A 21135-nucleotide genomic window follows, 5' to 3' on the forward strand; every position below is an offset into this window, starting at 1 on the left:
ATTTGGAGCCCCATGTGAAGTCCTGATATTTGACGTGACATTTTTTTCTAAAGCTAGTGCAGAGTTGAATGTAAGGTTCATTGTTAGTGCTCTTTAAAGAGGATATATAGCTATGTTACCTTTCCTAAACAAATACAGTAGATCCCCACTATTCTGGGTGGTTACATTCTTAGACTCTCGACAAACAGTAAATAAATGGCAGTAATTGCAAAGCCCTTTAAAATGTCTGTTTTTGAGACTCTACTAAAGCCTGGTTAGGGATGTTCCAACTAGGGTTTTCTGCTGCAAATTCCACTACCGATCATTCATTAGTGAAATTGGCATTTACCAATACCAATCAACTGTTAACTGTACATTTTTCCATTTATTTATGACAAATGCTATTTACCGTTTATCAATATCAACACTATTTAAACTTGTTCCTTATTTTCTTATATTACATACAATTGTTTGATCAAAACAAAGTCAATAGTACTAAATAACTAAACAAATGCAACAACTACCATCTACTACTCATTTAAATCCTTTGGTGTTTGCCCTTAAGTGCTCCTGTGTCCAGGAAATTACCATGAGTTTGTAAACACTAACAACATTTTTTGCTATTACGCTCTCTCTAGAGTTTTGTTAATCAACTTGTTCATTTCCTGTTGATAGCTGCTTACTTTCGGCAGCAACAGAGTTCCATTTAGACATGTTTTTTACTAAGCACTTATTTATCTGTGTTGTGTTCAGCTAGCTTAGCTGTTAGCTTTGCATGGCTTGATCTCGGTGTGCAACATATTTAGCCTTGTCCTTTAGCGATAATGACACTTGGGATACTAAGAAATATAGTTTATGTGCTGCAATGGAGGTGATTATTATTAGTTTAGGGGAGCGGCTTCACTCTGTGTATGGAAACACACAATTAGCTACTAACCGCTTGTCAGCTGGAGGACCAAAAATAAAATAGTGTCAGCCATAGGAGATTGCTGTTTGTGATCAGCATTAAAAGGCATTCATCGGCAATGGCAATCACATACTTTTTCTGCAAAAATTGTCCGATACTGATTGGTGGCCAATTGATCGGCACATCCCTAGCTTGGATTATGCTGCTGTTTCTAGGCTCCACCACCGCTATGCTCGCTCCTCCCCCTCCAAATCCTACTGCTGGCTTTAGGTTGATTTCGGATCAACTTCTGCAATAAAAGTTAATTTTGTAATTATTTAGTTAAATTTAGCTACCAAAATCTTTCCCATCTCTATTTAATTACAATTGTTTGTTGGTGGGGCAGCACAGTGGTAGAGGGGTTAGTGCGTCTGCCTCACAATACGAAGGTCCTGGGTTCGATCCTGCGTTCGGTATCTTTCTGTGTGGAGTTTGCATGTTCTCCCCGTGACTGCGTGGGTTCCCTCCAGGTACTCTGGCTTCCTCCCACCTCCAAAGACATGCACCTGGGTATAGGTTGATTGGCAACACTAAATTGGCCGTAGTGTGTAAATGAGTGTGAATGTTGTCTGTCTATCTGTGTTGGTCCTGTGATGAGGTGGTGACTTGTGCAGGGTGTACCCCGCCCGAATGCAGCTGAGATAAGTTCCAGCACCCCTTGTGACCCCGAAAGGGACAAGCGGTAGAAAATGGATGGATGGATGTACCACACACTTATTAAATACATTTAAAATTGTAAAATGTATAGGTACTGTCCACTAAAGTTGCTCAAAAGTATGAATGATGAAGACCAACTGGAAAAACTTGCTGTTACAGTGCTTCAGATTTCCTTCTTTTTCATCATGTATTGAACTGTGCTCTCATTCACTCCATTATGGAGAGTTACAGATGTTTTTTTCTTGCTTTGACATACCCAAAAGTTCTTGCCTTCTCCTTTAAGGTAATTTCCTTTTTCTGGCGCTTAGGTTTTTTGCCAAAATTCTATAAATGTGCAGAACGCTTGGGTGGCATCGTAGAAGGTCAATTAAACCATAGCTTTGTAAAAAAAAAAAAAAAAACTTATTTTTCGGAGTATAAGTCGCACCGGAGTATAAGTCGCACCTGCCGAAAATGCATAATAAAAAAGGAAAAAAACATATATAAGTCGCACTGGAGCCCGGCCAAACTATGAAAAAAACTGCAACTTATAGTCTGAAAAATACGGTACAAGAATAAAAATCATGGCAACTTCTATCAAGAACCACCATTTCAATTAAATTTATTGTCATTGTCACAAGGAACAACACAATTAAGTTAAGAGCATCAACACTGCATAGTTTGTTGTGAAAGTGCCACATCCTGTACGTCTTGTGCTTTTTTCCTGTGGATTTGCACTTGAAAGAAGTTGAAGGTACAAACAAAGGTGCTCAGCCAATCAAAACACCAAGTATTTTGTGCTGTATTATGTGCTGAAAGGGTAACATATTTATGAATTATTCTGGACATAACATTTTTGGAGAGCAAAAGCACACATTTTTTGCACAAATAGCAAACAAACTTTTTGATCAGAACTGTGCAGGGTTGCGAATACTGAATTGTGATTAAGCGGTGATCCCATCTACTACTTTTGCACACTTTGTACTGACTTTATCACAGGAAGCAATTAGTTTAAGATTAATTAATACATTTGGGAGTACATGCAAGTTTTGAGACAAGATTAAACAAATATTTTTCATGTAGAACATGTTGAACCACAATGTTTTTTTTCGTGTTGGTTTACATAGACTGATTGTTGTCATACACCTTATATTACCACTACATTTTTAACCACTGACTGTGTTTCAATCATTACTGCATGTGACAATTGCCGTTGTACATCTGTCTAGTGTGGTGTTGGTATATTTGTGTGTGTTATTTTACAGACTATAAGCGTGGGTTTGGAGGGCAGTATGGGGTAGAGGTGGAGAAGCAGGACCAGTGTGCTCTGGGCTATGAGTACAAGGAGAGCCTGGCCAAGCATGAGTCCCAAAAAGGCACTATTCCTTTCCTAAACACATAGAATCTTCTTTCCCATTTCAGAACCCTTTACATGGTCATTGCCATCCCTGTCTTGTGCAAAATACATCTCAACTTCATACCCACTCTTACAGTAGTTATTGATCTCCTATGCCTCCTCTTCATCAGAATGGCCATGCCTTGAAATACCTGCTCCCTTTTTATACCTTCCACTGCTAGGCTGCATCCCGTTTTTTGTTCAACTCCAACCAGCACAGATGCAGACAGCATTGTTTTTAGTGGCTTGCCAAAGCCAGAAAGTTACGTATTGTCAAGTCGCCTAGCACAAGCTAAAAAAAACAAGTCTACAAATGTATGCGCATTCACCAATAAGACCCATCCATTATGTCTTCAAAATTAGTTATTTGACTGTGTTGCAAAAGAAAGTCTTGTCCGGTTGATTGAAAAAACAGTAGACTTGGAAAAAGGTGATTTGGGTCGCGGTGGCAGTCACTATTCAATCCAGTGTACCCTCTAAATCGTTCTGTTTTCTTTTGCAAGGTACTTTCCCACAACCACACAGTATATGTGGGGTCAACAAAAGTTTTAAAAAGTCTAAAATCCATTTAGAATCCAATTAGAATTGAAGGCCTTAAAATGTCCTACATTTAATCATCATCTCATGAAATGTCTTGGATATGATAATAAAATGACTTAAACATATATTTTTGTGATGCTTATTCAAAACAAAATCATAAACTTCAAATTGTATGTATTCATTATGTTTTTATTTTTGTGAGCGCTTTTCATAACTACAAAACGAACTAAGGCTGTGCAGTCCAGTCAGAATTTATTAGGAGTCTTAAAAAAGTATTCAAACGACTTAAATTTCACTTGTTGAAACCTTATTACCATACCATATTATTGTAAGCTAAGAGACAGTCGAAAGTTAATTTGTAAGTTCATTTTAGTATGCATCCTTATTTCTACGGCGCATGCTGGTTTTACAGAGAACTTGGAATATGACTTAGTAATGCCTCTGTAGGTGGTGATTTAACATGTTTGGTCCTCTTTTGTCAGTCTAGTAAGAATCTGGGCAGCAAAGACCATCGTTTTTAGATTTTGTTTATTTCAAATGTTGAAGCATTAGGTCAATGTGACTCATCTGTGGCAGGAGCTTTTATCCTTTTGAGACTTACAGCAATATCAATACAATACAGTTTGCAGTTTCTCCCTTATGTAGAAAAATAAATATACTAGGATACAAGCATTTATATGACCATCATCAGAATTATATAAAGAGTAAAAAAAAAGGTTTTAGCACTGCCGTGATGTGATGCCTGTTTTTTGTTTTACTTTTGGTAACGGGGGAGGGGGGATTTGCACGATACTTGCTTTTTGTTTTTTCTAGGCCTCCCACTATGACCATGTCTAATTATTTCTGATAACGAGGCAAGATGGCTGCTTGACACCATACAGGCTTATATGATTGTCTTTCTGTTGTGTGCATTTTCATGCTATTCCTTTCTACAGGTTTGCATGAGCCCAACAGCCCATTTTCTGATCCACAGCTTTTTTTTGTTTTGTGACATCGTTCAACCACAGTCTGCTTTATCTGAAATAAACGACACCTAATTTCTAATGATTTGATTTATAGAATATATTTGCTAAATACATTCCTTTTAAGGGCAAAATCCAATGGAATGTTGTTGTTTTTTGAGGTTGGATACTGACTGTGGTTGTTCTAATATACTTGTACTAATTTATTCTCTTCTTCCCTAATCCCCCTAGATTACTCCAAGGGGTTTGGAGGGAAATTTGGTGTTCAGAATGACCGGATGGATAAGGTACATTATGTTTGCATCTTTGCAGTGTAATTTTAAAGTTGATGCATTGGCTGCCTGTCCGCTTCAGGGTTGATTTTAAAGTTATATTATTAGTTTTCAAATATCTTAATGGCCTTGTGCTTTTACCGTATCAAATCTCGCGGGTCGGTCCTCTGGCATTGGCCTTTTATCTTTACCAAATACCAGAACAAAGACCTACGGTGAGGGGGCATTTAGCCACTATGGTCCCCACCTGTAGAACAGGCTACCAGAGAGCCTCAGGACTACAGAGAGCACTGAAAAAAATAAGGCTTACCTTTTTAATCTGTCTTTTTACTGATCGCTTGTTTTTTATTATTTCATTGTGTTTTTTCTGTCTTAATCATTAATATTTGTACTATTGTTCTCTGTTTTTATTATTTATATTTAAATTTTTACATATGTTTTATACTATATTGTTTTAATTGTGTTAATTTTAGTAATTCTCCAGTGTGGACACCTCAAAGGTGGCGTTTTTCCTCAAAACCTCAGTGCCACTCCATGTTTGTTTTTTTGCTTTGTTAAAGTGCTTTGCGTGTGTGAAAGTTTTCTTCTATTCTATTATTGTTTTGTTTTGTCCAGCACTTTGCAGGCCTCAAATTTAACTTTTTAAGGTCAAGGCAAGTGTTGCCTTAAAGTGCACATATTGTAGGGCACCAAGGCAAACAATATTTTCTTTCGAGGCAGGGGCTCTTTAGCATGGGTGTCAAACTCTGGCCTGCGGGCCAAATTTGGCCCGCCGTGTAATTTCACTTGTCCCGTGAGGTGATATCAAATTAACACTAGAGCTGGCCCGCCGATTATATACAGCGGCGGTGCCGCGGTACACCACTAATTCTCATACTTGCCAAAATTCTCATACTTGCCAAACCTCCCGGGAGACTCCCAAATTTCAGTGTCCCTACCGAGAATTGTAACGTCCCCTTTTCGTCCAGTCCAACGAATGCTCGCTCAGTCACATATGTGCGGCCGTGGCACGCACGCAGAAGTGAATGCAACGCATACTTGATCTTCAGCGATACAGTTTACACTGAGAGTGGCCGTATAAGCAACTTTAACATTGTTACAAATATGCGCCACACTGTGAATCCACACCAAACAAGAATGACAAACACATTTCGGGAGAACATCCGCACAATAACACAACATAAACACAAAAGAACAATTACCCAGAACCCTTTGCAGCACTAACTCTTCCGGGACGCTACAATATACACCTCCAAACCCCGCCCCCCCACACACACACATACACACACCTTTGTAGCGTCAGGTTCCAGGTGTTGTGCCGGATAATGCACCCCCGGCGTAGAATGCACCCCCTGACGGGAGTGTTATATCAACTAAAGCCCACACTTAAAGTTTCCACGTGCAAGATTGAATGTACCGTATTTTCCGCACTATAAACCGCCCCGGGTTATTAGCCGCACCTTCAATGAATGGCATATTTCAAAACTTTGTTCACCTATAAGCCGCCCCGGGTTATAAGCCGCGCCTACGCTGCGCTAAAGGGAATGTCAAAGAAACAGTCAGATAGGTCAGTCAAACTTTAATAATATATTACAAACCAGCGTTCTAACAACTCTGTTCACCCCCAAAATGTAATGTGCAAACGTGCAATCACAAAAATAGTAACACTCAAATTAGTGCAGAGCAATAGCAACATCAATAACTCAACGTTGCTCGAACGTTAATGTCACACAACACACAAAATAAACATCTAAAGCTCACATTCTGAAATTATTCCTCATCCATAAATCCCTCAAATTCTTCTTCAGTGTCTGAATTAAAAAGTTGGGCGAATACGGCATCCAAAATGGCCGGCTCCGTCTCGTCGAAGTCATCAGAGTCAATGTTGCTGTTGTTGTCCAGCAGTTCCGTGAATCCTGCATTCCGGAAAGCTCGGGCCACAGTTGAGACCGATATATCCGCTCAGGCATTTACAATCCACTGGCAGATGTTGGCGTATGTCGTCCGGCGCTGTCTCCCTGTCTTAGTGGCGCAGGTCATCTTGTTGCTTCCTCTACCTACGCACCATTGATTCATTTATGTTCAATTCTCTCGCTGCTGCTCTATTTCCGTGTTCTACTGCGTGACTTATTGCCTTGAGTTTGAATTCTGCGTTGTACGCGTGTCTCTTAATAGGAGCCATTTTGTGGTCTTTACAGATGTAAACACACAAATGAAATGAAACGTAATATCCGCGCGCTTCTTCTTCTACGGGGGCGGGTGCTTACCTTGGTGGTTGCTTACAGTAGAAGAAGAAGCGCTTCCTCTTCTATGGGGGCGGGTGCTTCCCTTGGCGGTTGCTTACCGTAGAAGAAGAAGCGCTTCCTCTTCTACGGGGAAAAAAGATGGCGGCTGTTTACCGTAGTTGCGAGACCTAAACTTTATGAAAATGAATCTTAATATTAATCCATATATAAAGCGCACCGGGTTATAAGCCGCACTGTCAGCTTTTGAGAAAATTTGTGGTTTTTAGGTGCGGCTAATAGTGCGGAAAATACGGTATTTGAAAAAGTTATTTAATAAGAAGCCAAAAGTGCAAAAACAATAATGTTCGTGTTGGAGGAGTTGTGAATGAATTGTTGCACCTTTCCTGCTTCCGGCTCCCCAGACCGTATTCGAGGGGCGCAGGGGAGACTCCTCCAGGGCCGATGTATATCGGGGCAACACCCTTCACTCTACCCGGCAGTGGGTCTCCGCAGCTCCGGACTTCAGGGTGAATGATGAGTACGGCGATTAGTGGCAACTCTTAACTTTATTAATGTCTGCACACAGCCAATCCACCACAACAACAACTAGTCCCCGCCCGCACTCACGCTACCACTCCCTCTCCTCTCTCACCCACCCACTCACTGACGTCACTCACCTCAGATGCTGTCACCTGTTAAAGGGCCACACACACACATACGCTACTCTCATAACAGAATGAAATATGAAATCCATGCTGCTGGGCCACAATATTAGGTACACCTGCAGACTGCAGCACGGATTTCATATTTCATTCATTCACAACTCCTCCAACACGAACATTATTGTTTTTGCACTTTTGGCTTCTTATTAAATAACTTTTTCAAATACATTCAATCTTGCACGTGGAAACTTTAAGTGTGGGCTTTAGTTGATATTACACTCCCGTCAGGGGGTGCATTCTACGCCGGGGGTGCATTATCCGGCACAACACCTAGAACCTGGGGCTACAAGGTGTGTGTATGTGTGTGGGGGGGGGGGGGTGTATTTGTTCTTTTGTGTTTATGTTGTGTTACTGTGCGGATGTTCTCCCAAAATGTGTTTGTCATTCTTGTTTGGTGTGGATTCACAGTGTGGCGCATATTTGTAACAATGTTAATGTTGCTTATACGGCCACTCTCAGTGTAAACAGTATCGCTGTTGATGAAGTATGCTTTGCATTTAGGTGTGTGTGCGTACAGGAGCCGCTCATATCTTGTGTCTGGGCGGGCACGTTGTTAGAAGGGATGAAAAGCGGACGTGGCGTCAGCTCGTAGAGGACGTTAAAAGCAGTGCCTGTAAGGCACGCCCCCAAGACTGTGGAATACGAGATATAATGACTGATGAACACCTTCGTTCGATAATGAAAGATGCCTCAGCTCTAAGCCTGAGCCCTGACATTAATGAACTAGCATCCAAAAAAAGATGGCAGGGCACATCAGATTAGATCAGTGTGTTGCAAACTGAGCAGTTTAAAGTCCTGATGGTTGGTTTATTCATTATTTTACCGGTATTTTCAAATTTATTAGCCTGTGGAAAAAGTTAATGTTGATATTTACCTTAGAAGGCTGCAAATAGAAAAGAGGCATTCAATTTTTATTTAAATTGTATTTGATATGCTATTGATATTTTTTAATTATTATTATTTGAAACTCGATTTTGCATGTCACTATAAAGTTATATAAGCCTTGCTTGTTCAATATTTAATGCAAAACCTGTTTGGGTCCCTATTGAAAGGTTAATTTGTTCAACCTTGGCCCGCGGCTTTTTTCAGTTTTAAATTTTGGCCCACTCTGTATTTGAGTTTGACACCCCTGCTCTAAAGCATGCATGCATCCATGCATATATATATACACTATATTGCCAAAAGTATTTGTCACCTGCCTTGACTCACATATGAACTTGAAGTGCCATCCCATTCCTAACCCATAGGGTTCAATATGATGTTGGTCCACCTTTTGCAGTTATTACAGCTTCAACTGTAGTGTGTTTATAGGAATTTTCGACCATTCTTCCAAAAGCGCATTGGTGAGGTCACACTCTGATGTTGGTCGAGAAGGCCTGGGTCTCCGTTCTAATTCATCCCAAAGGTGTTCTTTCGGGTTCAGGTCAGGACTCTGTGCAGGCCAGTCAAGTTCATCCACACCATACTTTGTCAGCCATGTCTTAATGGACCTTGCTTTGTGCACTGCTGCACAGTCATGTTGGAAGAGAAAGGGGCCCGCTCCAACCTGTTCCCACAAGGTTGGGAGCATGGAATTGTCCAAAATGTTTTGGTATCCTGGAGCATTCAAAGTTCCTTTCACTGGAACTAAGGGGCCAAACCCAACTCCTGAAAAACAACCCCACACCATAATTTCTCCTCCACCAAATTTCACACTCGGCACAATGCAGTCCGAAATGTACCATTCTCTTGGCAACCTCCAAACCCAGACTGGTCCATCAGATTGCCAGATGGAAAAGCGTGATTCATCAGTCCAGAGAACGCGTCTCCACTGCTCTAGAGTCTAGTGCTTTACACCACTGCATCCGGCGCTTTGCTTTAGACTTGGTGATGTATGGCTTAGATGCTGCTGATCGGCCATGGAAACCCATTCCATGAAGCTCTCTGTGTACTGTACGTGGGCTAATTGGAAGGTCACATGAAGTTTGGAGCTCTGTAGCAACTGCACTATGCGCCTCTCTGTCAGTTTACATGGCCTACCACTTCGTGGCTGAGCTGCTGTTATCCCCCAACTCTTCCATTTTCTTATAATAAAGCCGACAGTTGACTTTAGAATATTTAGGAGCAAGGAAATTTCACGACTGGATTTGTTGCACAGGTGGCATCCTATGAGTTCCACACTGGAAATCACTGAGCTCCTGAGAGCGGCCCATTCTTTCACAAATGTTTGTTGAAGCAGACTCCATGCCTAAGTGCTTGATTTTATACATCTGTGGCCGGGCCAAGTTAAAATATGTATATATATATGTATATATATATATATATATATATATATATATATGTATGTATGTGTGTATATATATATATATATATATATATATAGCATGTGTGAGATCTAGGGCTGCCAATTTGTCAGCTTGTTGTCATTCCACGATGCCTTTATCTCTTTCATAGAGGGGAGGTTTTTTTTTAATTATTTATTTAAGTTATGTACATTTATATGTACATGTAGATGATGTATCGGGACAAATCCATTAAGAGTTTGAGCAGAAATATGTCGTATAGGAATTAACTGCACACAATAACACATAAACAACATGTTATGTCACATGAATAGTTTTTGAAGTAATACCTTTGTGACATGAAAACTAACACAAGTAGTGAAAAAACAACAACCTGGTGTTTACTTTTTGATATCAAAATAAAACACAGCAGTTTGGCGATAAAGTCGAATAAACAAGCTTTGTTCTTCTCCAACGCCTCCTATCAGTACAAGAGTTTGACCAACCAAAATAAAGAGTGACACCCCTTTACATCGAATACACAATCTTCACAGTCTGCGTTCAATTCGATGAGATGACAAAACATTTTAACTAGTATTGATGTTATTTGAACACTGATACAGTTTGCAGATAAATAAAGGACGAGTGAACATCCCAGTAAACAAAGTAAAAACAAACTTTATAAACAAGTTGTGACAACATTCACGACACATCACCTGCTGCATGTTTTCTCACGTCATTAACTCTGTCACAGCAGCCGATGAACGCTGTATTGAGAAAATAAAAGCAACATCAAATAGTTTTCTCCTTCGCTGTATACTTTTAGTGTGGGGACAAGTGTGTCTGTCTCCAATATTGTCCACACCTGTCTCCATCTAAACACAGCAGTGCGCTCTTAAACGCATGGCGGGAGGCGAGGGGAAATGATGTTAAACCAAGTGCATGGCTCCATTTACTCCGAGGGGAAATCTTTGGAGCAAAGTCCAGGCCTCGAATTTTTACTTTTTGTCCATATAGATAAAAATAGTGTTCATGTATGAGATCTAGGACTGCCAATTATGGCCAAAGTAATAAACATTATTGTTATCAATATTGAAATCATGATTACTGATTGTTAGGTAAAGTAGTGTTGGGGTGTGAATGTAATACCATCATGTCATTTGTAATGTCTAATTTAAAGACTATAGATAAACGTTATCCATATACAGTATCTAAAGACAAATATTAGTTTTTTTTAATTCTTTAATAATATCAACTTGTCAGCTTTTTGTCATTACATGATGCCTTTATCTCTATTTTTACATTTTGAAAGAGGGAGTTTTTTTTATTTTTTATTTATTTAAAATATGTACATTTATATGTACATGTAGATGCTGTATCGGGAGAAATCCATTAAGAGTTTGAGCAGAAATATGTCGTATAGAAATTAACTACACACAATAACACATTAACAATGTGCTATGTCATGAATGGTTTTTGAAGTAATACCTTTGTGACATGAAAAAAACGAGTACCGGTACTGTAAAAAAACATGTTTACTTTTTGATATCAAAATAAAACACAAAGCAGTTTGGCTAATGAAGATAAAGTCAAATAAACACGTTTTGTTCTTTTCCAAAGCCTCCTATCAGTACAACAGTTTGGCCAACCAAAATAAAGAGGAGTAAACAAAGTAAAGATTTTATAAAAAAATGGTGACAATGTTAATGACACATCACCTGCTGCATGTTTCCTCACCTCATTAACTCTGTCACAGCAGCTGATGAACGCTGTATTGAGAAAATGAAAGCAACATCAAATAGTTTTCTACTTCTCTGTATACGTTTAGTGTGGGGACAAGTGTGTCATTAAACCAAGCGCTTGGCTCCGTTTACTCTGAGGGGAAAACTCCGGAGTAAATTCTGTGTCGTTAGTCCGCCATGATTATCAAGCCAAACGACACTGGTGCGCATGCGCCTGACTTTGTGTTGCCTAAAATGCATTAATAAATGACAGTTTTTCGGTAATTAAAAAATTAGACGGTGTTGCTAACCGTCTGGAATTTTATCGCAAATTATCATTATACCGTTTACTGTTACATCCCTCGTCCATTAACAAGTAAAAAGTCCAGGGCGGTCACGTCATGTTCTTGCCGCCGATGTTGGTCAATTTTTTAGGGCATGACGGCAAATGACAATCGCGGTCGAGCCCTGACTTTGTGTTTGCCACTTGCCTGTGTATGGAAAGTGCTATATGAATAAAGTTTGATTTGATTTGATGTTTGTCGATAACCGTTTCATGTCTCCTGACAGAGCGCAGGCATGTTTGAGGATGTTGAGAAGCCCAAACCATTTTACCAGAAAACTAGACCCGTGGAGGCTGGTAAGCACCCCCACTATGTATTGTGTGACAACTTCAAAGCCTCAAAGATTTCAGATTTTCCACTACACACTGCCTTAGAACAGACAGCACTTGGGTCATCTGCATTTAATTGTCCTGCATCGAATGTTAAGTTAAAGTACCAATGATTGTCACACACACACACACTAGTGTATCAGTTGGAATGAGACACTGTGCCAGACGAAAAACAAGGCTTACCTATATTACAATTACGGCAAATGGCTGTTAGCCCAGGAAAAGAGACATGCCTTTTTATTTAAAAGGAGACTAAGAACACCAAAATATTGAACTGCTGCAACAAAGTGGAAACTTTGGAATGGAGTTTGAACACAGCAGACCAGCGCTAAAGTATAACAAGCTAATCTTACCACGTGTTTTGATTTCTTAATAATTTAAAGCATATCGTGTATCCCCAAATTAGGGATGTAACGATAAACGGTATTAATGATAACCACAGTAAAAGTCCCGACATTTAGTATTCCCGTTTTAAATTAAATTTATCGAAAAACCGTGATTGATAACCACACTTTGATAAACTGGTGCCATGCTAACATGAAAACAAGAAAACAAGAGACATAAACATTGTACCCCAATCTAAACTGCTGTCTGAGCAACTAAGCTATTCAATTGTGCACATTGAATATACAAGCTGTGCTCTTTTACAATTTGAGACTCTTTCAAAATAAGATAACCGGAAGACAAAACAAAATGGATTCAATTTCAAACTAACGTTTTGCCCAGCAACGGTCCCCAGACCACTGGATTACTAATTAAGGGTGGGCGGTACTAAAACATTTTGGTATAAAGCTAATACCAAGTTAATAGAAAGCTGTATCATGATCGACCCAATGGGCACCCCTGCTGTACACTTTCATAGTGTCGTCCTGGCCCTTTGGACCCCTGGCTGACTAGGTTCTAGAAATTTGCCAATGGAAGAGCCTTGTTGGGTGAGTACGTTCCAGTGGTGTGCCGTCAGGGCCAGCAAGGCTTTCTCTGCTGGCCTAACATAAATCATGATCATAAATTAATAAAAGTTACTTTTATTTTTAATTTAGTTTCCATAAATATATAAACATTTTCATCATATTCTCTTCATGTTATATTAGGCTCCAGTGTTGCTAGTTTTCACGTTAGAGCTTTTATCCAATCAGAATTCAGCTAGATTGTTGCCAGCGCTGTATGAATTCTGCTGGAGTCTTTCTAAATCAACATTAGCGGCGGCTGTGCAGTGTAAATGAACGGAGGACATTCAGTTGATAGACAGTTGCGATAGCCAATCAGATCACGGGTTGTTGACAGTCACCAATCTAGGTTGCCTTATGTTAAACATGACTGTAATTACTTGACAAGTGATACTCACTTGTCACTCTCAAGTGAGTATCCCATCACAAGTTGTCATTTGCGAAAGCAGGAATTGGCATCAAAGCCGGCTAGCAGAGAAATAACCATTACTCCGTTTTTTAACCCACACAGAAGGAGAGAAAAATGTTGATTAGGTGGCAGATATATATTTGCGAGGTAATTTTCAAAAAGGATATTTAAAGACAAACTAGACCTCGTGAGACGAGGTCTGCCGACCCCGGAAGCTGACTAAGCTGTCCTGGCGGGAAATGGTTTGCCCGCCACTCCCACTTGAATCAACCAACTATGAGTGGTACCACTGGCTGATCTAACGTCGGCTGAGTGCTACAAATTGTGAGGTCAAATATTTGATTTCTTAATTTTTTTCACGTGTAATATTTTTTGCAATTATTAAAATTTTGACTACCACGTAAATTATGTTTTAATAACTGATGAATGTTTATACATTTTTAGAAGTGCCAATGAGTAGCCTATTTTGTACTCTGTTGAGGTGGTTCAATGTCCAGTATTGCGCAAGTATGTTTCTGTATATTATTTCTTCAGCTGTGGTCATGTGGTGACATAGATTATGGTATTTTGAGAGGCCCGCCACTGGTAGGTTCTGTGCAGTGGAAAAGTGGCAAAAAAGACCAACTATCTTATTTTCATAAATAAGCATTCTCATTCCTACAAATAATGTATCTTATTCCCCAATTCTTCTTTTGTCAGCTGGCAGCAGCACGGGCAGTATTAAGGCCCAGTTTGAGAATATTGCCAGGCAGAAGGAGGAAGAAGACAGAAAGAGAGCTGAAGAGGAGAGAGCACGTCGACAGGCCAAGGAGAAACAGGAGCAAGAGGAGGCACGTCGTAAAATAGAAGAGAGGGCCAAAACCCCCTCCCCTGTACCAATTGCTAGCCCCGTTACCACTCCTAGCCCGACTCCAGCAGTCCAGCCTTCTGCTTTTCCAACATACCAGGTAGGCTTCAAGATGCCTGTTTGTTCGTACAGTTTAGTTTTTCCTCATTCATTGATCTTTCCAATATACGTTGTCTATCTGCAACTGCAACCGAAAACATTTTTTCAATGTATTCGGTCTTGATAATTAGTCAAGTTCAACTAGTACGTCCATTTTCCTTAGTGATAAACTCCAAAATGTCAAATATTTCGGATAGCTAAGCAATTTTTACTTAGGGGTTTTCTTTTATGCTGAAGCACTTGCAGGTTGAAGTAGCACATTAGTATTTCAAAAGGATAGACATTTATCCATTTTAATGTGGATAACTGTTTTCTAAACACACATTTTCTGTGTGCCGTATGAAGCGGCTAATAATGCAGGTAAAAGGGATTCACCCACAGTATTTCACCAACAACGCACAACAAGCTATAGTGACATTGTTATTGTAGGATTTAACACAAACAGCTTTTCTGACATAGTGACATGCCTTGCTCCTCACTTGAAATACATTGCAATAAGACACCAATCTGGACTGAATGAGAAACAAGAACAATCATATGAACTACTATGAATAGACAACACAAGTACTGTATAGAATTAGCCCACATTTCATGTTTTTCTGTATATGGCCGACCAACTATGTACTGTTTGGGTGCTCCGTGTATCAGAATCAATATCATGGTGACTTACTCGTTTTTAGTCCCTTCTTAAAACGGTCGACCGACTGTGGTGCTTTAAGATGGTCGGGGAGAGCGTTCCAGAGTTCGGGTGCGGTTGAGCAGAAAGCCCGGCGGCCCATTGTAGGTTTGTCCTGATGGGTTTGAGGAGGTTGGTGTTTGAGGAGCGGAGGTTGCGGGTGGGAGGTTGAGGGGAAACTAGGTCCTTGAGGTAGGAGGGGGCATTGCCGTAGATGCTTTGATGTGTTAGCAGGTTAATCTTGAATCTGGTCCGTGATGCAATAGGGAGCCAATGGAGTGATTTGAGGATAAAGGTAACGTACCAATGATTGTCACACACATCAAAAAAAGGAAAGATGTTGAAATAAAACAATTAAAACATTTGTTTTTCCACATCTTCTGTGGTAATTTGAGTATGTTACCAGCAATTAAAATAGCAAGATAAACAGCAAGCGTTTCGTATTTATTCCAGATTATTGTTAGCGACAAAATCCACAAAACCAATACAGTTACGCCTAATCGACAATTACATTTTTACCCATGTTTCTTTTAAACTCTTCTTGGTTTTAGATTACAGTAGCATGGAATTGGGATTTTTTTTTAATGACAACACATGAACTAAACCAACTCAGGTGGTTTTGTTAAATCGCTGTGATGTCATTAGCCTCATATGTCACATAAACCTGAAATGTTGTAACACTATGTGATGTCATGGACATCATATGTTACATAAACCTGAAATGTTAAACACTGTGATGCCAAGGACCCTTATATGTCACATGAACCCAAAATCTTTAACACTCTGTGACGTCATGGTCGTCATATGTCACCTAAACCTGACAAAGTCCTCAAATGTACCGTAGCATAAAAATCAGGTTCAGAAAAAAACAACAGAGTTGTAAAAACAATCAATCAATCAATCAATGTTTATTTATATAGCCCTAAATCACAAGTGTCTCAAAGGGCTGCACAAGCCACAACGACATCCTCGGTACAGAGCCCACATAAGGGCAAGGAAAAACTCACCCCAGTGGGACGTCGATGTGAATGACTATGAGAAACCTTGGAGAGGACCGCATATTCTAGGGGAGACCGAATGCAATGGATGTCGAGTGGGTTTGACATAATATTGTGAGAGTCCAGTCCATAGTGGATCCAACATAATAGTAAGAGTCCAGTCCATAGTGGGGCCAGCAGGACACCATCCCGAGTGGAGACGAGTCAGCAGCGCAGAGATGTTCCCAACCGATGCACAGGCGAGCGGTCCACCCCGGGTCCCGACTCTGGACAGCCAGCACTTCATCCATGGCCACCGGACCTGTGCCAAACCCCCCCCCCCCCCCCCCCCCCCCCCCCCCCCCCCCCCCCCCCCACAAGGGAGAGGGGAGCAGAGGAGAAAAGAAAAGAAACGGCAGATCAACTGGTCTAAAAGGGGGGTCTATTTAAAGGCTAGAGTATACAAATGAGTTTTAAGATGGGACTTAAATGCTTCTACTGAGGTAGCATCTCTAATTGTTACCGGGAGGGCATTCCATAGTACTGGAGCCCGAATAGAAAACGCTCTATAGCCCGCAGACTTTTTTTGGGCTCTGGGAATCACTAATAAGCCGGAGTTCTTTGAACGCAGATTTCTTGCCGGGACATATGGTACAATACAATCAACAAGATAGGCTGGAGCTAGACCGTGTAGTATTTTATACGTAAGTAGTAAAACCTTAAAGTCACATCTTAAGTGCACAGGAAGCCAGTGCAGGTGAGCCAGTGTAGGCGTAATAAAATAATATATAAAATAAAAATCTCAATAGATCACTATGTTCCTAAAATTCTGGGTCACTAACAGTCTGATTCCCAGGCCTGTAGGACCATTGGAAAAGCATGTACCGGTAACTAAATGTCACGTTTTTGTCATAAGTCCTGATAAGTCATGCAAACACGTGTGGGCGTGTGCGTGCGTGTCGAGGTTCTATTCTCATGTCAAATTAAAATTAAATTAAATTTAAATCATGCAAAATTAAATATATAGATTAATCGAAATAATCCTCAAACCCTGAGATTGATCTGACTAAAATTGTGATAATAAATGTAACAGAATATATTTTCCCTATTAGAACAAAGATTATGAAGCTGTTGAAGAGAATGGAAAACAACTTTATGATGCCGAACCAAAGGGTAACTTCGAGCAGGAAGTGCTTTACGATACCCCTGCTGAAGGTACACACACACCCATGCTGAAGGTACACACACGCACAGTAACGTGTGTGTTTTAACCTCTCTTTGAATAATCAGTAATTAAATAACGGTGTCAGCTGACTCCGGTGATAAAATACCCCAGCTCGTAACAAATGGTATTTGTATTGCAGAGGGGCAGTACGAGTATGGTGAGGACCCTGGGATGACAGCGGTTGCCCTGTATGATTACCAAGCAGGTGAGGGTGGTGAAATAAAAAAAAACTTTAAAGTATTGTACCGGAAGAAGTCTTGTAGTGTAAGTGTATGATTTGTCAACAATTATTTGATTGATAAATTGATTGTGCTAATGTTAAGCTTTGTCTGGTAGCAGGTTTGAGCTATCTCAGCTAACATTGATACCCTGCGAGGGTTTTGTATTGCTTTAAAGAAGGCAGTGGAAGGAGTGGTCGTAGGGTCGTACAACCGATTCATCACCAATCTTTATTTGTCTGTGTCAGCCGGCGAAGACGAGATCTCCTTCGACCCTGATGAGGTCATCACCAATATTGAGATGATCGATGAGGGCTGGTGGAGAGGCATGTGCAGAGGGGTTTATGGTCTTTTCCCTGCCAATTACGTGGAAGTCCGCAGCCAATGATGTTACCCTGCACACAAGGAGATGCTTTCCAATACACTTACCATGTCATGCTTTTCTCTTAAAATCTCCTTTCCATATCATAGTGCTTCAACACTGTGCAAGACATCTCAGGTCTTCTCGTAGCTTTCCTTTGCTCCTTTCCACCCCACCTAACTTGATTATTCTGCAGGATGAGAAAACATGACTCAACACATAAAACGTGACGAGGCCTGAAAGGCCTGTTGAAACTCTGGTAAATGTTTCCACCTTGCAGCCATGAGTTGCATTTTAGGACTTAATGGGTCATCTCCCAGAATTAAGCATCAAAAACTGCCGATCAGGTACTACTGCTAAGGTTAGAGAGGAACATTTAGTCTTTCCAAAGACCAGATTGGTAACAATAGTGTCTCAAAACAGTGTTGAGTGGAAGATAGAAAGTGGTCACTGGATGCTAAGCAGTCCACCCACAAGATAACTTTTCTCGCTTCTTCGGCCTTTCGTCATAGTTTGTATGAAACCAAAAGACAGAACATATGTAGAAGTTCTTGAAAACAACCTTATGCTTCGTATTGAAGTTCATGCAGTATGCAAATCTCCTTTGAATCTGCAATTGCATCAGTTATATCTTGAACTTAACAGCGTCAAGGGCATATCTAGGCACCTGGGCAGATCTCAACATTAACACTAAAGCTCATGGTTGTGATGGTATTGGCTTTGTTACTGTTGAATGAGAATCATGTACAGATAGATCACATTTGTGATGTTTTGAGAGTAGATTTGAAAACATTTTTATTCTTGTCACAATTTGTTGTTGTCTGTGGCTTTTTCTTTTGCCTTTGGGTAAGCTGACATGAGATGCGATTGTGGCCAATCGTCTGTAATCAGGACCAAATGAGCCTGGGACCTTTTCAAAAAAGATTTACCTGAAGTGGAGACAACGTAAAGAAATAGAACAAACTGTTAAAGGGAGATTCCACATTCTGTGAGCAAATGTTTCTTACATATTGCTTGTGTAGCGTAACCGTGTGTGTGCGCGTGTGTGTGTGCATGTGTCTGTGGGCGAGGGCTTTCATTCTTCACATCTTTGGGGTTTTATAATAAAGTGACCTTTTCAAATGCATTATTTTTATCTGTACTTCTGTTTTTGAGTCTCATCACCCCTGTTGTTTTTCAATAAATGATAGTAACTTAAAAATGGTATATCAAAGTACTTTGTTTACCCGATGGAAGAAGTTTGCAAATGTACATTATATTTGTCCTTATGCACCAATGGTGTGCTGAACACAATACATTACACAGGAACTACTGTATTACTATATCACATATTCCTGTATACTACTACCTTTTTTTTTACTATTAGCAGCAAAGCCCAATAATAGTGGCCTTAAGGAAGGAAGCAAGCTAATTTTGTCACCCAATGACTCAAAAGGGTGGTTGGTTGGAGCCACACTTTATCCCAGTCACTGCTGTCCCAGGTAAATATGGACGGTGGGCAGGTGGAATAGAAGATTAGATTGCTCCCAAACACTAAAAAGACAAAGGAAGGCAAGGAGAGCTGACGATGAAGATGTGGGTACGTTAGGCGCTCTGACGGCACCGAAACACTGAAATCAGCATTATAAAAAGACAAAAGAGAATGGAATTTTCAGATGGAACCAGCTACGAGATGGTTCGGTTAGTCTTTCCACAGGGTCGTACGACCGATTTATTATTTAGACTGCTCTGAACAAAGCTGTTAATAGATGGTTTAAGTGTGCTCTAATTCTTTACGATCCTACACAACTCCTGGAAAAAGTGATTGACTCAGAACACGAATACCTTGTTGCACCACCTCTGGCTTTTATAATAGCTTGCGGTCTCTGACGCATGGACCTATGTGGAAAAAGATACTTTTCTAGCTCCCATCATTCCCTGCTTGTCGTCAGATCCGCTTTGTAAGATGAAGTCTTGTCATGGACATTTTCTTCCATTTCCACCGCAGATTTTCAATTTTCACGTTTGTTAGCTGCTTTTTTCTGCAAACTTAAACAACTGCATTAACATCAGTCCAGTCTGGTGATCCCATGATTGTTTTCAATGGGTTGTATTAGTGAATGAAGCATGCCACATGTCATTTTTTCCACTTGGGTGTCTACCCAGGTGAAAAAAATGCATGCAATTGTATCTTTTAAAATACATTCTCTTCAGCCAATATGCAAACAAATGTGTCTCATTGGGCTGCTTATCCGTCCAGTGTTGCCCCTGTTCGCTTATTACCCGCATGTTATAAGCAGCTGTTTTTCATAGAGCTGTTTGCGTGTGACTACTGCAGCAGGACTGACTGGTGCTAACAGGCAGGACATATTTTTAATGCCAAGGTTTTCTGATTTGGTCGTCCACTTTGTTAAGATTGATCTGCGCTCTTACTCTGTGTATCTGTGTTATAGAGGTTGGCTGTTATAGCGCATGTTCCCCACTCGGGGCGCTCTGGTGTTGTTGTGTGTTATGTTCAAGAAGAAGAAGAATAAAAGTCTCCTCGTGCAAGAGAACGTTGATCAGACTCGATGAAAGTGTCGTTTATGTACACGCAGAAAAGAACTCCACGAAGCTCAAACACCTTAACAGGTTATGGTGCCCAGGAACCCCAGAGATTCCAGCCAACTCAAGCAAACAAGGCCAGGTAGCGTTGAGTCGACGCACGGACAGAGAAGCCAAGAAAGTTTGCAGGTGTGGACTTGAGCTAACAGGAGAACTGCTTGACCAAGGATAAAGGTATTGCAAACGTGAAGTATTACACGGGGCATAAAAGTGACTTTAGCCAATAAAGTAGAGTGTACTAGAGATGCGCGGTTTGCGGACACAACCGCGGAGTCCGCGGATTATCCGCGGATCGGGCGGATGAAATTTAAAAAAATAAGATTTTATCCGCTCGCGGGTCGGGTCGGGCGGATTAATTATATATATATATATATATTTTTTTTTTTTTTTTTTTTTTTTGCGGGTGGCAGTTAAACCAATTGGGAAATATATATACATAGTTAAATGTTGTTACCCACAT

General features: G+C 40.4%; 1 protein-coding gene across 4 annotated transcripts in view; it reads left to right on the plus strand.

Annotated features, from left to right (window-relative positions):
• cttn (cortactin) overlaps positions 1 to 19218 on the plus strand; it is a 58367-nt gene extending 39149 nt beyond the window's left edge. For 3 of the 4 annotated variants that reach the window (XM_061975195.1, XM_061975197.1, XM_061975196.2), the window contains 6 exons: positions 4691 to 4746; positions 12231 to 12300; positions 14389 to 14636; positions 17401 to 17503; positions 17653 to 17718; positions 17980 to 19218. In XM_061975195.1, the coding sequence (XP_061831179.1) occupies positions 4691 to 4746; positions 12231 to 12300; positions 14389 to 14636; positions 17401 to 17503; positions 17653 to 17718; positions 17980 to 18119 (683 nt within the window). In that variant the 3' untranslated portion in view covers positions 18120 to 19218. Of the gene's footprint in view, positions 1 to 4690; positions 4747 to 12230; positions 12301 to 14388; positions 14637 to 17400; positions 17527 to 17652; positions 17719 to 17979 lie in introns of all 4 variants that reach the window. The other variant, XM_061975198.2, reaches the window with a different exon arrangement.
• The last annotated feature ends 1917 nt before the right edge of the window (positions 19219 to 21135 follow it).

Source organism: Nerophis lumbriciformis, linkage group LG15 (genome assembly GCF_033978685.3).
Source record: "Nerophis lumbriciformis linkage group LG15, RoL_Nlum_v2.1, whole genome shotgun sequence".
Classification (NCBI taxonomy): Eukaryota; Metazoa; Chordata; class Actinopteri; order Syngnathiformes; family Syngnathidae; genus Nerophis; species Nerophis lumbriciformis.